The sequence below is a fragment of the Tenrec ecaudatus genome, chromosome 4 (assembly GCF_050624435.1).
Source record: "Tenrec ecaudatus isolate mTenEca1 chromosome 4, mTenEca1.hap1, whole genome shotgun sequence".
NCBI lineage: Eukaryota > Metazoa > Chordata > Mammalia > Afrosoricida > Tenrecidae > Tenrec > Tenrec ecaudatus.
The window spans coordinates 177,247,395-177,263,770 of NC_134533.1; the positions used below are offsets into that span (position 1 = coordinate 177,247,395).

The 16,376-nt window shown below is 47.5% G+C and overlaps 1 protein-coding gene across 1 annotated transcript in view; it reads left to right on the plus strand.

Moving 5' to 3' along the window:
- The window catches only part of GLB1 (galactosidase beta 1), a 98,386-nt gene extending 97,040 nt beyond the window's left edge, over positions 1–1,346 (plus strand). The window contains exon 16 of the mRNA XM_075547091.1: positions 751–1,346. Within this exon, the coding sequence (XP_075403206.1) occupies positions 751–1,020 (270 nt within the window). The 3' untranslated portion in view covers positions 1,021–1,346. The remainder of the gene's footprint in view (positions 1–750) is intronic.
- Positions 1,347–16,376: the final 15,030 nt, after the last annotated feature.

A 16,376-nucleotide genomic window follows, 5' to 3' on the forward strand; every position in this document is an offset into this window, starting at 1 on the left:
GGCCAGCAGCTCAACCGCATTATGACAGGGACCAGGGCTCAGTAGGGATCAGGGATCAGCAGATGAGAGCTCTCCGCTAGATGTCTTCTGAGCCATCCCCAGTCTATTCAAAGTACTGTAGGCAGTCATTTTGCCCCTTCCTTTCTCACGATTTCTCTTTCTTCCCTTCTGTCCTCTGCTCACACTCCCGTCTTCCCCTCCTTCCCTGTGTAATAGAATATGACCCATTGGCGAGTCTGAGCCTCTGAGCTGCCCGAGCATATTTGGGGAGGCCAAGCAGACAGGCCACCAAGCGCTGTCCCTTCTCTGCGGGAGGGTCTCTCCCACCTCCACTTGGCGGTGGGAAGCCCGTTGTCCGGCTCATGGGAAGAGCCCTGCAGCTGGTAGGCTCGCCATGGCTCTGGAAGCAGGTGTGGAGTTCCCACCTCGTTCTGGTAGTGGTTGGGGCGGGGAGGGCTGGTGGGCGTGGTGTTAACTACAACGGAGCTGTTAGGGCACCAGGACATTCAGAAACTTGGCACAACTGCCATGTCATGTCCAATACCAAGGCCTGTGGCTGACAAAACCAGTCAGAGGGACCAAACACCAGGGGTTCTGAGGCAGGGCTTGGTCTTTGGGGGAACGCTGTGTTATTCCCCCATCACACCCTGGCTCCCAAACGTGTATGTGATGGATACTGCTCGCAGGCCTGCATGGCGGCCACCTGGCTGAGTGACCCCACCAGCTGATGATTTCTCTTTCTCTCCCCAGGGTCAAGTGTGGATTAATGGCTTTAACCTGGGCCGCTACTGGCCGGCGCGGGGCCCACAGAAGACCTTGTTTGTACCAAAGCACATCCTGACCGTCTCGGCCCCGAACACAATCACTGTGCTGGAGCTGGAGCGGGCGCCCTGCAGCGGGGCCAGGCATGAGCAGTGCACAGTGGAGCTGGTGGACCAGCCGGTCATCAGCACGTCTGTGACCTACACCCACTTTTCCGTGAGGCCACCCCGCCAGACGCCATGGCCGCACTATGGGTGATGGCGACAGACTGTGGCCCCACACCGGCCGCAAAGACCCCCCCTGCTAATATGACAGTCACTGCAGAGCAGGAGTGGACAGAACGTAGGGAGAGTTGTGTATACCTGGGGTGGTTTCCCAGCAGTCTTGGGGGTCCCCCCCACCACCTCCAGTCGGGTGGAGGTCACTCCCAGGATGATCAGCCAATGTGGAGTGTAAGCTTTCTAGGTGTATCTGATTTTTATTTTGGAAGAATCAAGTTGCCTTTTTGGTGAACTAAAATTCGTACTCAATTGAGAGTGTTCCTCTTTCTACTCTTGAGCGGAATTAAATTATATTAGATGATATGGGCTGGTTTTAATTGTATCTCTACTTCCCACCTAATTCGTGGCAAAATAATTGTTTTAAAAAATTATATCTCTGCTTAAGGGAGAGCAGGTGCCCCTCAGGAGAAAGATGTAGCTACGTGCTCATCAAGATGTTCAACTGGGAAACACTGGGAAGCATCTCTGCCCGGTCCTGTCTGTCTCATGGCTGTGAGTCGAATCCACTTGGCTGCCATGGGTGTGAATAAACAGTTTCATTCACATGAACTTGAAAGGGCTAGGAGATCGCCTGGTTCAATCTACTGGGCTACTGCTTTTCTGATTCTTACTTGATTTCTTTTCTGCGTTTGGTGAAACTTACTAGATAGCCCGTGAGGCTAACTCAGAACAACTATTGCCATCAATTAGATTCTAACTCACCGTGGCCTTCCAGGAGAGAGTAGAACAGCCCCCACAGGGTTCCCCGACTGGAGCTGCTTATGGGAGAACGCCGCACCTTTCTCCCGCAGAGCGGTGGATGGTTTTGAACTCCTGGCCTTGTAGTTGGTGGTCCAACTTATAACCACTACGCAAAGAACCTAAGTGATGGTAACTTATTTTACGCTTAATGTACTCCCGAGCCATAAGTGTTTGCTTCTCGGATTTCTTCTGGGAGACCTTTCCCTTCCATGTAGCCTCCTCTTCCGGTGTAGAACAATGCTCCTTTTCAGTCACGATCATCTCAGGGTGGCAGGGGAGCTCGCGTATGAATTGATCAACCATGAGCTTCTGTAAGTCCGGTGGTGCATCTTGGGGGCTTTGCTCCCCTGGGTGTGTTCAGGGACCAGAGAACCCTCATCTAAGCCCTTCAGCGTGACTGCATTTTTAGGCACATGCAGCAAACATTCAGCACTCTTGGGGACACTGACCTTCAGTCCAACCCCATAGGGTGGCCTGGGCACACCTCCCAATGCCACCCTTGTGACATCAGAAGAGCACACACTGCTTCCGCAGAGGGATGACTTTCAAATCTTCGGTGGCTTTCCGGATACACATACCCTTGATGAGCTGGGCAGTTTCACAGGTGTGCTGAAACTGGACCCGGAGCTTCGGCCCTCGTGATTTGCATGATGCTGTGGGTTTTCCGGGTCGAGTGAGAGCCAACCATTTTGGCAGACCACCTCAAGCCCATACGGGAAGAGTGGGAAGAAGTTTGAAAAACGTGAAAGTTGCATTGTTGAAGAAAAGCCTGGGAAAGTGGCGCTGAGAATTCCAGTCCAGCCCCAAGCACAACAAGGCAGCAGCTCATTCTTCAAGGGCAGCAAGGCTGTCCCACGATAAGTGGGTGGGGCGACTTTCCCCCATCCACCTTCCAGCCCTCACCCTGCCCCTTCCGACTCTCTTTTTGTACCCCAAACTCAAAGAACACGCTGCGGGTCCCTGAAGGATGCCAAAACAGATGTTTTGAAGTGGCGGAATTGAAGGAGGCAGAATTTTTTGGGAAAGGGCTAGAGAGCTGGAAACACCACCTTCAGAAGCGTCTAGGCCTTGGAGCCTATTCCTGGAGGCTTTGACAAGAAACAGTAGCTTCATGGTCTGTTTTTGTTTAATAAAGATTTCTATGTGTCAGTACTTTTATGTTTACCCATAAGAACTGTACCTATCCATCCACTCACTCCACAGGGGCCTTTGCATATCAATAGAAACATACATGTGTACATATGTGTTTGTTGTTAACTGCCACCCAGTGGGCTCTGCCCAGTCTGAGCAACCCAAGCACAAAATGAAACACTGCGCAGTCCTGTGCCATCTTCACAATTCCACGATGTTCATTGATTTTCCTCTTCTATGCTGCCTTTCCACTTTACCAAACAGGATGTCCTTCTCCAGAGACTGGTCTCTCCTGACAACATGTCCAAAGTAAGTGAGACATAGTCTTGCCATCCTTGAATCTAAGGTGCACTCTGGCCTTATATCTTTGAATATAGATTGGTTTGTCCTTTTAGCAGTCCCTGGCACTTTCAATGGTCATCTCCAGTCCCACAATTCAAATGCAGCCAGCCATTTCTTCTCTGGTATTCCTCATTCAATATCCAACTTTCACATGCACAGGATGCAATGCGGAATACCACGGCTTGGTTCAGGCACACCTTAGTGCTCCTGGTAACATCCTTGCTCTTCAATACTCTGAAGAAGTCTTGGGCAGCAGATTTACTCAATGCAGCACGTCGTTTGATGTCTTGACTGCTGCTTCCATGAGCATTGCTTGTGAATCCAAGCAAGACAAGATCCCTGACAATTTCAAACTGTTCTCTGTTTATCATGCTGTTACCTGTCGTTCCAGTTGTGAGGATGTGGGTCTTTCTGACACTGCATTGTCATCCACACTGAATGCTACACTCCTTGATCTTCATCAGCAAGTGCTTCAAGTCTGAATCCTTACTTTCAGCAAGCAAGGTTGTGTCGTCTGCACACCACAGGTTGTTAGTATGCCTTCCTCCAATCCTGATGCCACATTCTTCATATAACCCTGCTTCTCTGATGATTTGCTCAGCATCAAGATTGAACAAGTTTGGTGAGAGGATACAACCCTGATGCTCGCCTTTCCTGATGTTAAACCATGCAATAAATATCCCCTTCTTCTGTTCGCACAACGGACTCTTGCTCTGTGTACAAGTTCCGAATGAGCACAGCAAAGTGTTCTGGAATTTCTAGACTTGTCAAGGTTATTCGCTATTATGGTCCATTCAGTTGGACGCCTTTGCACAATGAAACACAAGTAAGCCTCTTTCTGGTATTCTCTGCTTTCAGCCAAGATCCATTGGACTTCATCATGATATCCCTTGTTCCATGTCCTCCTCTTCTCAGTCCATCCTGAACTTGCCGTACCTTGTCAATGTACTGCTGCAAATGTTATTGCATGATCTTAAGCAAAATTTTACTTCTATGTGGTATCAGTGATATTGTTCTATAGCTTGAGCAGCTGTTGGGTCACCTTTCTTTGGAATGGGCAAATATGGATCTCTTCCAGGAAGTTGGCCAGATAGCTGTCTTACAATTTTTCTGGCATAGATGAGTGAGTGCTTCTTCAGCTGTCTGAAACGTTTCAGTGGGTATCCCGTCAACTCCTGCAGTCTTGTTTTTAGCTCATGCATTCAGTGCAGTTTGAACATCTTCCTTCAGCACCACTGATTGGTTCTTGCTCTTATGCTTCCTCCTGAAATGATGGAATGTCGACTAGCTCCTTTGGTACAACGACTCTGTGTGTTCTTTCCATGTTCCCTTGATGCTTTCTGCATCATTCAAAATTTTGCTACCAAAATCTTTCAAAATTGCAATTCGAGGCTTGAATTTTTCCTCAAATTCTTTCCGTTTCTGATATGCTGAGCATCTTCTTCCCTTTTGGCTTTCTAATTCTAGGTCCTTGCACACTTCATTACAACATTTTACTTTGTCTTCTCACAGTGCCCTTTGAAGTTTTCTGGTCAGCTCTTTATGACTCCATCATTTCCTCCATTTGTTTTAGTTACTCTATAATAAAGAGTCTCTTCTAATATCCACTTTAATGTTTTCTTTGTTTTGTCTTCTTTTTTAAAACATTTTATTAGGGGCTCATACAACTCATCACAATCCATACATATACATACATCAGTTGTATAAAGCACATCTGCACAATGTTTCCTGTCTTTTTAATGACCCTTTTCATGAACGATGGCCTTGAAGTTCTCCTACAGCTCATTGACTCTTCTGTCATTGGTGTTCAATACGGCAAATCTCTTTCTGAGATGTTCTCATAAATCAGGTGAGATAGACTCAAGGATATTTTTGTTTCTATGGACTTGTTTTGTTTTCTTCAGCTTTTTCCTGAACTTACATGAGCAAATTGATGGTCTGTTTCACAGTAGGCTCCTGGTTTGTTTTCAGCTGCTGATATTGAGCTTCATCATGTCTTCCCACAGATATAATCAATCTGATTTTTGTGTATTCCATCTGGGGAAGCCCATGTGTATAGTCGTCTTTTGAGTTGTTGGAAAAAAGTGTTTGCTAGGTACAAGTTGTTGGTTTGGCAAAATTCTATCATGCAATCTCTAGCTTCATTTCTATCACCAAGCCCTTATTTCCCAACTATTGTGCCTTCTGTTTCCAACTTTTGCATTTCAATCACCAATATCTATTATTACATCTTGATCACATGGCTGATAGATTTCTGATTGAAGTCGTTGGTAGAATTCTTCAATTCGTCATCACTAGCTTTGCAGTTGGTGCATAAAGTTGAATAATTGTACTGATTAGATTTCCTTGAAGGTGGTTAGATATAATCCAATCATCGATAGCCTTGTACTTAATGATGGATTTGAAAGTTGTCAAAAATGGCATGCATGAAGATCGATATCCTAGGTACTACTGAGCTGAAATGTACTGGTATTGGCCACTTTGAATCAGAAAAACCTTATGATTTACTGTGCTGGGAAAAGTACAGTCAAGAGGAATGGCATGACACATTGTCAGAAAGGGTCTTGCTAAATCCTTCAAGAAGTACATATGCTATGCCCATCCATGTATATGCAGACTCCTGGCTGAGTTACAGGCTAACATCTACAATACCATGCCAAGTTCTAAACATTTTGTATGGATAGCTCACTTATCCATGACAAGGGGAATACAGTTAACACACCTGGCAGCTAATTAACCAGGTTAGAGATTCAAGTCCATGCAGAGGCACCTTGCAAGAAAGACCTGGTGCTCATGCCCACAAAATCAGCCACTGAAAATCCTATGAAGTACATTTTGCTTTGGCACACTTGGGTCACCTTGAATTGGAATCCACCACAAAAGACTTAAGTTATTCCCCACAAGATCTGACTTCCCTGACTTACCAGTGAGGAAACTTTGGAACATAGAAATGAAGTAACTTGTTCAAGGACACACAACTGTACGTGATAGAGACAAGGTTTGAATCCAAGTAGTGGTGGAGTCTGTGCACACAATGAATACATAGACTATTAAATCTGTTCGTGTGAACATAAGGTCCTGGTTGGTGCAAATGGTTTCCACTCATCTATTAAAGATTGTAAACTCACACCTACCCAGCAGTGCTGTGCAAGAAAGGCCTGGTGATCAGTTTCCATAAAGAAGATGCTGTGGAGCAGTTGCACGCTCACGTGGGGTCACATGATCTGGACTTGACTCAACAGCAGTAGGTTTGGCCTTGGGTTTGTGGTTACATAAAAGCTTGAAGCAAAATTAAAATGTTACTATACTTACATTTGAGCAGTAAGCATTTGGGAGATTGTGGCATTTTTCTTCGCTTACATGCTTTTAAGTGTTTACAGAAAATGTCATTTTTTTAAAAGGAGGTGCGAAGGCGCTTTAAAAAAAAAGACTTTGATCGCAATCGACACTTTTATGGTTGTGTTTTTCTGCCTCTTTCATAGGCATGGCCCTATCTGAGAGTCAACAAGAAATGCCTAAGCCCAGGTTAAATCACTGGCAGGAGGTCTATGTGGAGTGGGAGAGGCTGAGGCTAGAACTGTTATTTAAGACTCCTCTGCAGCATCTTCTCTAGACGTCGTGTCATGTGACTTGTGGGGATTGCTGTGTAGTGTCCCCGTGTTTCTAGCCCTTCATCAAAGAGGTCTGTGCTCCGCGAACGTATTCGTTTCCCGAGGCTGCCATAACAACTCACCACGAACTTGGTAGCTTACACCACACCCCATCGCCATTCAGGCGACTCTAATTCGTAGGAACGCTCTGGGACCAAGTAGAACTCCCCCATGGGGTTTCCGAGGCTGTAGATCTTTAGAGAAGCAGACTACCACAGCTTTCTCCCTCCGAAAGACCAGTGAATTTGAACCACCTACCTTTCCCTTAGCACCCAAGTTCTAACCATGGTTCCACCAGAGCTCCTTAAAACAATGGGAATCTATCCCCCCACAGTTCTAGAAGCTGACCGTCTGAGCTCGGACAGGGTGACTCCAGGTGTTTCCAGGTTGTGGTGGGGACACGCTGCTCTCGGCCTCCATCCCCGCATCACCTTCCTCTTCGTGTGCCCGGGTGCAGCCTCACCAAGGGGTTGAGGAGGCAAGCACTCCGTTCTGTTAAAAGGTTGGCAGCTCCAATCCACCCAGAGGGACCTTGGGAGAAGTTTGCCGGTCTGCTTCTGGACGTTCACGGCTTGAGAATCCAATGGAACACAGCCAGTTCCCATCAGAGATTCCTGGGGCTGTCATGAGCTGGAACTGATTCGATGGCAACTGGCTATATTTGTTTTTCTTTTGTTTTGTTTTAATTAAATACGTTTATTGGGAGTTCTTACAGCTCTTATCACAATCCATACATTCATCCATTGTGTCATACACATTTGTACCTATGTTGCCATCATTTTCAAAGTGTTTTCTTTCCACTTGAACCCTTGATATTAGCTCATTTCTCCCTCCCTCATGAACCCTTGATAAATTATTTTCATTTCTTACATAGTCTGCTGTCTCCCTTCACCCACTTTTCAGTTGTTTCTCCCCCTGGGAGGGAGTTATATGTCAGTCCTTGTTATAGATTCTCCCTTTCTACCCACCTTCCCCTTCCTTACCCTCCTGGTACCTCTATTCTCATTGTTGGTCCTGAGGGGTTTATCTGTGCTGGATTCCCTGTGTTGTGGGCTCTTATCTGTAGCAGTGTCCATGCTCTGGTCTAATCAGATTTGTAAGGTAGTGTTGAGGTCATGATAGTGGGGGTGAGGGAGAGGAAGCATTAAAGAACTAGAGGAAAGTTTTATGTTTCATCGGTGTTATACCGTACCCTGACTGGCTCCTGTCTTCCTCATTGTTTTGTTTTTTTAGTAAGTAAGTCTCATCTTAGTAAATAAGACATCATGAAGTGAGATGTCAACCAAGTGCACATGGATCATGGCGGTGCGCTCTTCACCTCAAGACTCTTCATCATAACCCGCCAAGACCATGCTTCCACATGTGGCTGAACTGACGAGCTCCAGAGTTGGGGAATGGGATATCATCGGATGGTCACCATTCAACCGACTACACAGAGTCACCAACATGGCAGCTCTTTGTGGCCTGCAGCATCCTAGGGTCTTGAGATTTAATTTGTGTGTTGTTACAAAAGTCACCCGGGTGGGGGGGTAAGGTACAGTTTGAGGAACCAAAGAACCCCACTGCTAGAGAGTTAATTTCAGTTCACAGCAACTCCACATAGGGTTTCCAAGGCTGTAACTGTTCACTGGAGCAGACAGCCTCATCTTTTCCCTAAGGAGCGGCTGGTGGCTTTGAACTGCTGACCTTGAGGGTAGCATTCCAGTGCTTACCCAACAGCACGACCAGGGCTCCTTACAGTTGGATTCATTTGAGCACATGTGTACATGGTGCCGCTGTCATCCCTCATCACAATACGGAATCTTCTCCATCTGATGTCTTTCATTTCGCATCATGTTTCTGAAGCGTAGCCACGTTTTCACATGTTCAGAATCTGTTTTCCTTTTCCCATTGGGCGGGTAGTGCAGATTTCGTTGATTCGTGTGATTCGTGTGCCTGTTCGCGGATCCGTGAACTGGCTGGTTTGAGTGATGCCACTGTGAAAATTCATGCACTGTTGTTAAGGGGGACACATATTGTCATGTCTCTACCGTAGCATTGGGCCCTGTGACACAAGTGTGAATTGTTCACGACAACCACCAAATAAGTTCACAACACCTGTGTGAGGCTAATGAGTCCAGAAATTAAAAACAAAATCACCCGCTTCACCAAAGCCTCCCCAGTCTGGAATTGCCTTCCCGCAGTTCTTTCCCTTCGCTGTCGCGGTGGTTTACGTTCGTGCCTCTCTCTTCCTGTCTGTTTCTCAGCAGAGAAACGGTTTCGCACGAACCCGTGTTTGGGTTGTCTCTCCTTCCTCCCTCCCTGCCCTCACCCCCACAGCCAGTGCTTCCCCAACAAGAGGTGTGCCTTCTGCCACAGATGACACAAATACCGGGGCATTGTCTTCGTCTCTGCCCTGACGAGAGCATTCATTCCTGAAATCATGTTCTGAGTCAGTGTGTGCGCATGTCTGATCCGGGGTAGAATGAGAGTGGACCGAGAATGTGGGTTGAGATGTCAGTGTCCAGATAAGGCCTGGGAGTGGGTTCTGAGAGGAAACCCAGCCTCAGCTCTCGGTCTGGTAGACGGGACATTTTCTCCTGGGTTGTCCCTTGCCCACTAGCCCTCTGACCCAAAATCCCCCAGGTCTCTGGTTATCTGTAAATGCTGAGAGAAGACTCAACTCACCCCCCTCAGACTGTTGCTCTACTTGGAGCGCGAGGGGCTTTTCCACATGGAAGGAAGCCTCCCACGAGCCAAAGTCCCCCACACGCCCGCCCAGCAGCGTGGTCCCGCACCACAAACTAGGACAGGTGTTGTGTATTTCTGTCCGTTCCACTAAAAGCCTGAGGGCCTGTGATCACCAGTACAGTCCTGTTCGTCTTTGGTTCAGGACCCTGTTGGCAAAACATAGTGCATGGCCAACAATAGGTACTGTCGGCTGGTGTCTGATGCTTCGGGCTCCTTTGTGTCTTTTGCAGGTGACCTGACTCCTGGTGAACCCGCCAGGCATCAACAAGGCAGGAAATCGTGTGTGTGTGCGCGCGCGCGTGCGCACGTGTGCAGGTGACCTGGCTCCTGGTGAACCCACCAGGCATCAACAAGGCAGGAAATTGTGTGTGTGTGTGTGTGTGTGTGTGTGTGTGTGTGTGTGTCACCCACCAGGCAGTGCACACAATGGTATAAAAGGGGAGCCCTGCCCTCAATGCTCAGTCTGGTTTCTTTATTATCTTTTGTTAAAGTCATTCTGTTGTACTTGTTAAGGGGTGGTAAACTATATTGATTTCAACTTCTGAGCAAGAAATGTAGTCTGCCCACTTGACTTCACCTTTTCCTAACATTTATGCGGCAATGGGATTGTCCTACCACAGAGTGGGTTGGCTGTTCTGGCCCGTTTAGTTTTTTGGGTTTTTTTCTTCATTGCCTTTGAAGTCAAAAAGTCTCCCAAAAAGTGCCCATGAAGTGAGATGTCAACTAAGTGCACATGGAAGAAACACCAGCCTGTGTAATCCCAGGGATGGTAAACAGTAAAATCCAAATCTGTAGGAGGGACTTCAATCAGACCTTAAATTGTGTACACCCGATTTACAGAAGGATGTGGATGGCAATGGAAACCCAAAATCCATTTGCAGGGACCTCACATGGATCAAGCACCTGGTGAATGCCCTCTGACCACAGTCCAGGGATGGAATAGACTCGCTATCCGACAGAGAGCATTGGCAAGTCCACGATGGCAGATGTAACTGGGTTAAAATGTAATCAATACCTTATCATTTGATTTCCCTTTTGACCCATTTTAAAGTTGTTCCAATTTTTAATATTTTCTGCATTCTTTTTGAATGAGGTTTTTCTGTTTGTTTTCTCTTTTTAAATCATTTTACTGGGGGCTCATACAACTCTAATCACAATCCATACATACATCAACTGTATAAAGTACATTTGTATATTTGTTGCCCTCATCATTCTCAGAACATTTGCTCTCCACGTAAGTCCCTGGCATCAGTTCCTCATTTTTACCTTCCCTCCCTGCTCCCTTTTCCCTCGTGAGCCCTTGATAATTTATACATTATTATTTTGTCATATCTTACACTATCCGATGTCTCCCCTCACCTACCTCTCTGCTGTCCATCCCCCAAAGAGGAGGTTATATGTAGATCCTCATAATCAGGTCCCCCTCTCTACCCCACCCTCCCAGTATCGCCACTCTCACCACTGGTCCTGAAGGGATCATCCGTCCTGGATTCCCTGTGTTTCCAGTTCCTATCTGTACCAGTGTCCATCCTCTGGTCTAGCCGGATTCGTAAGGTAGAATTAGGATCATGATTTGTTTTTTATGTCTAGTTACTGGTGTTGGATTATTTTGACTATTTCCTGTCTGTGTTTTGTATGACTTTCCGAATATGAGATCTAGGATAGTTCAATTTAAGGAGGCAGTAACTGGACAAGTAATCACTGAGGGGCATGGCAGGGGAGGATGGGGGGACAATGAATATGAAGAGAGCATGTTCTGAAACTGCGTGTGGTGGTGATTGTGCAGCCCTTAATACGAATGGATGACCACATGGTCTGCTATGTGATGGACGTGCCAATACAACTGTCAGAGAACACAACAGTCTCACAAGGCATCCCAGAGTTCCAGGTCTCATTGTTCTTAGAGTCTTCGTGTGCTTCTCAGCCTGTAACTGTTAGGGATTTACATCGTGTCCTCAGTAAATGTTCCTTCCATACTCACTCAGCCCTCCCCGCCACCCACCCCGCCGCTGCAGAGTGGGGCACGTTTCCTGATTCTCTGAGAGCTCCTGAGTAGCAACCAAACACGCACCGAAAGGCTGGCGATTCCAACCCACCCGAGGTGCCTCTGCAGAAAGCCTGGTGATCTGCCTCCAACAGACCCTGAGGAGCTGTCTGGAGTCAGAATCGAGTGGGTGGCAGCTGGCTGAGGGGGCACACAGGTGTGTACAGAGGCAAGACAGTACTGTGTGGGGAAGACAATGACCCGGACAAGAGCCAAGTCTGGCCGCATGCCGGGTCCAGGCTCGGTGTGATGTTCAGGCTCAGGACTGACCAAGGGACATTTCCCCAATTGTTCCAGATGGAGGAGCAAAGGGAGACGCAGGAAGCTGCTCCTTGGAGAGAATCACTCACTGCAAAGACCCAGGGTGCTAGAGAACAATGGGAAATTTCAGAGCTCAGCAGCCCTGTCTGGTTAGAGCAGCGGTTCTCAACCTGTGGGTCAAGACCCCTTTGGGAATCAAATGACCCTTTCACAGGGGGGCCCCAATTCATAACAGTAGCAAAATGACAGTGATGAAGTAGCAACAACAATGTTATGGTCGGGGTCACCCCCACATGAGGAGCTGTATAAAAGGTCACGGCATGAGGAAGGTTGAGGCCCACTGGGGCAGAGCTTGGAGTGGACAGAGACAAGACTGAAATCAGAGCATCTCCAACGGCCCGATACTACCATGAAAAACATTATTGTCACATGTCTGCATCTCCTCTGAAGTTCCTCGGGCCATGTCTTCAGCTTTGATGGTTGTGGTAGTTAACACAATCTGGTGTCAATTTGAGAGGATTGTGAGTGAAGGGATGGAGTCTTGTCTATCAATCAGAATATAGCCAATGAGGCCTCTGTATGGGTATGGCCCTCTCCTGAGGAATCGGGGAACTCCTGTTTTCCTCCTTGGAGGCAGGAGACACACACTCTCTCGGCTCATTCCCTGTAAGACATCTCTGTGGAGAAGAAACATGAAGAGAGACTGAAGGGAGCCAGATCTCTGGAGCAGGAGAAGCCACATGGAGACCCCTGCCTGTGCTGAGATGCTCACACCACCACTGGATCCACAAGACTTCCCACCCACTGGCCTGTGGTCTTCCTGCACTCAGCATCACTACATGTGTTGGGTGAGTCTGAAGAGGACTTTATAGATTGGTATCGGACATATGGGCTAATGTCAGACTTATAAACTTAATCTGGACTGAGCTGGGATGTTTTCTCAATATTCAACTGCTCTTGTATATAAAGCTCTTTCTTATACATACATCAGTGTGTCTATGAATTTGTTTCTCTAGTCTTCTTGGACTAACACAATGATACTTAACAAAAATGTGGAAAGAGACTTAATGACATAGTGGTTATGTCTTGAGCTGCTAACTTCAAGGTCAGCCATTCAAAACCACCAGTCACTCCAAGGGAGAGACACAGGGCTTTCTAATCCCATAAAGTGTTGGAAATTCACAGGGGGTAGTTCTACCCTGTCATTTGTTGCTGAGTCAGCATCGACTCAATGGCAGTGAGTTTGGAGTCTGTTAATGAGTAATATTTGTTTGATGTTCGAACTGTTTTGTTTTGCATACAGTAGCCCATGCGGCCTTTAAAGAGCAGAAGGAGTAAGATGGGTGATGTACACCTCAATTTGCAGTGTAGACAATAGGAGCCTTAGGGAAGATTGGAATTTCCCAAGCCTCAGACCCCAGTGTTGGCCTCCAAATCCCCACACTGTTTTCCTATGTGCGGCTGCTTTGCTTGAGCTTCAGGAAAGATGTCTTCTATTCCACTTGAGAAAACGAAAACGTGAACTCAAACACAGAAAGACTATTTCATCCCCCACTGGCTGGCTTAGCTGTCAGGTCAGATACATACAGTAACCTCAGACTCTGGTGAATGACTTAAGAGACTTGTGTGTTGCGCTGATTGGCCTATGTTCGTGGGGCCAATGGACACGCTCAGAAACCAAGGAATCCTGCACACTGGAAGATGTCTTGCTTCCAAGGAGCAGCTCCCTTTGCTGGCAGAACCCGCTCTCTTACAGCCCACCTTCTCTTATGCTCCGTTTGCCTTTGGACACACAGGGAATTAATGCCCCACAGTCACTCCGCTGAGGAGTGGCAGGGGGCTTCGCTGAAAGAAGTGAGTGAAGTCACATGGCACTGGAGCTGAGCAGTCACATGGTGACTCTTGGTTTCTTACCGCACCCCACTCCCCCCCCCCCTCACCAAGGAACCCCTCTGGAGGCCTGGCAGAGTCGGACGAAACTGAGAGCGGGCAGAGAAGCCCTGCAGACTCACATCAGATCCCTTTCCGCTTAAACGACAGCGATTTATTCAGTTGAGGCTTCTACTGGTCTGGATCAGGCTGCCCCCGTCGGAGGTGAGGCGGTGGGTGGATCAGGTGGGAATGGTTAGTTGCAGAGAACCGACTCACATGATTAAACAACAAAGTTAAGCTGACCACGAATCAAGAGCAGCGGCCTCTACTGAATCAGCCAGCCGCTGGTGGCAGGCTGCCACTGAGAAGGCGACTGCAGGTTGTGCTATAGGGTGGCTGTGGTAGATCCAAAATCTGGTGTCAACTTGGGACTTGAGAGAATTAAGAGTGAAGGGATGGAGTCTAGTCGGTCAATCGGGTCATATAACCAATGAGGCCTCTGTGTGGGCATGGCCTTCTCCTGAGGATTCTGGGAACTCTGGTATTTGCTGCTTGGAGGCAGGAGACAGACTCTCTCTCGGCTCACTCCCTGGGAGCCATTGCTGCTGAAAAGACACATGGAACTACTCTAGTGCCCTGAGCTGGAGAAGCCACGTAGAGACCCCTACCAGTGCTGAGATGCTTACACCGCCACTGGATCCATAGATTTTCTACCACTGGCCTGTGATTGTCCTGCATTCGGCATCATTGTATGTGTTTCATGAGGCTGAAGAGGACTTTATAGATTGGTATGGGACATATGGGCTAATATCGAACTTATGGGCTTAGACGGGACTGGGTTGTGATGCTTTCTTAATGTACAATGACCCTGTATATAAAACTCTCTTAGACACATATGAGTTTCTATGGGTTTGTTTCTCTAGTCACCCAGACTAGCACAGTGGCTTCCACTGGATGCGGACCATGCTCCAGAGAAGAGAATTCTGAGTTGCGAAGGAATGGGCGTGCCAGTCTGTAAGGGAGCATGTCAGCACTGTTACAGAAGCCTTCTGAGGAGAAAAGAATCTAGACTTGGTCTCCAGCACTTTAGACCTGTCTTCAAGAAGTCCCCGGAGAAGGGTATCGTGTTTGGTAAAGGAGAGAGTCCGCCAAAAAGAGGAGGAAGACTCTCAAAGAGGATGGAAGGAGTAACCCAATGCTGCAACAGTGGGCTCATACATAGCAACCATGGTGAGGGCCGGTTGCTAAGAGCTGGACCTACTCAATAGCACCTAGCAACAGCACCTAGCAACAGCACCTAGCAGCAGCACTGAACTGAGACCTGAAAGATGCTGTCTCTGCTGAATTTTTCTTTTGTTATTTAATTTTTTTTCTGTTGAATTTTTCCGAAGGATGATTTTGCTTTACATTGATCCCTCCATTGGAAGAGAAAAGTCCCAGACTCCTTGCGAGGATCTTCCACAGGTTTTACTGAGTCCAAGTTCCAGGCCTCTGCTAAGAGTCTACACTGCAAGCTCTTGCAATTTAAAAAATCTGTTTTCTGATGTTGATGCTGGTATTGTAGAAAGGGGGGTGGTCAACTCCCCCTTAAAGAACACAAGCCCCCCCCCCCTCTTCTAGTGTCAGGTACTCAGAATTTCATGCGCCCCGTTGGGGACAAAGGCCCCCTCGAAGGGAGTCTGTTGTTGAGCTCCGGAACATGACTGTGGAAGGCATTTGTCTCACCCAAAGGTGTTAGAATGAATTTGCACGTCCCTGTTTGGGTGACAAATGTTCTTTACATTTCCCCTTCCCTCCAAGTAGTTTAACAGCAGTATCAAAATTGTGTTGTCATGTGGCCACCAGAGTGGATAGTCTGGAGCTCAATAAGCAACGTTGCTGCTAGATCCCAACCCACAGCCACACTATGCACCACAGAGTGAAACCCCAAAACCCGGCCCGGCCCTGCGCCTTCTCCGCGCTGCTATGAGAGTGGAGCCCATTATTGCGGTCAGTGTGTCAGTGCCTCCCATTGGGGTCCTTGCGCGTTTTTGCCGACCCTCTCCCTTACTGAGCACGATGTCCTTTCCAGGGATCTGTCCCTCCTGAGGACGTGTCCAAATTGCTTGATTATGCTTGTATTCCTTCAAGACAGATGTGTTTGATCTTCTGGCAGTGCACGCGGCATTCCACGATCTTTGTCAGCCCCATCGTCAAATGCATTGCTGCATGAGTCTTCCAAGGTCATATGAGGTGATGCAAAATGCCACGGCTTGGCCTTAGTCCTCCAAGTGACATCTTTGCTCTTTAAATAGAGCCCATGCGGCAGATTTACTCAGCAAACTATGTCATTTGATTTTTCTGGCTACTGCTTCCCTGGACATCGATGGTTGAGCTGAGGAAAAAGAAGTCCTTGACGACCGCCATCTTCTTTCCGTGCATCGCAGGGTTGCTGATGGGTCCAAGGGGGAAGCTTTTTGGTAAAAGATGAAAAAAAAAGGTTGACATGTAGTCTGCCCTGAATGCAGTGAGCAATAACTAGTGTGATGATTTTAAAAAGCCAAAGATAAGAGAAAACTCCAT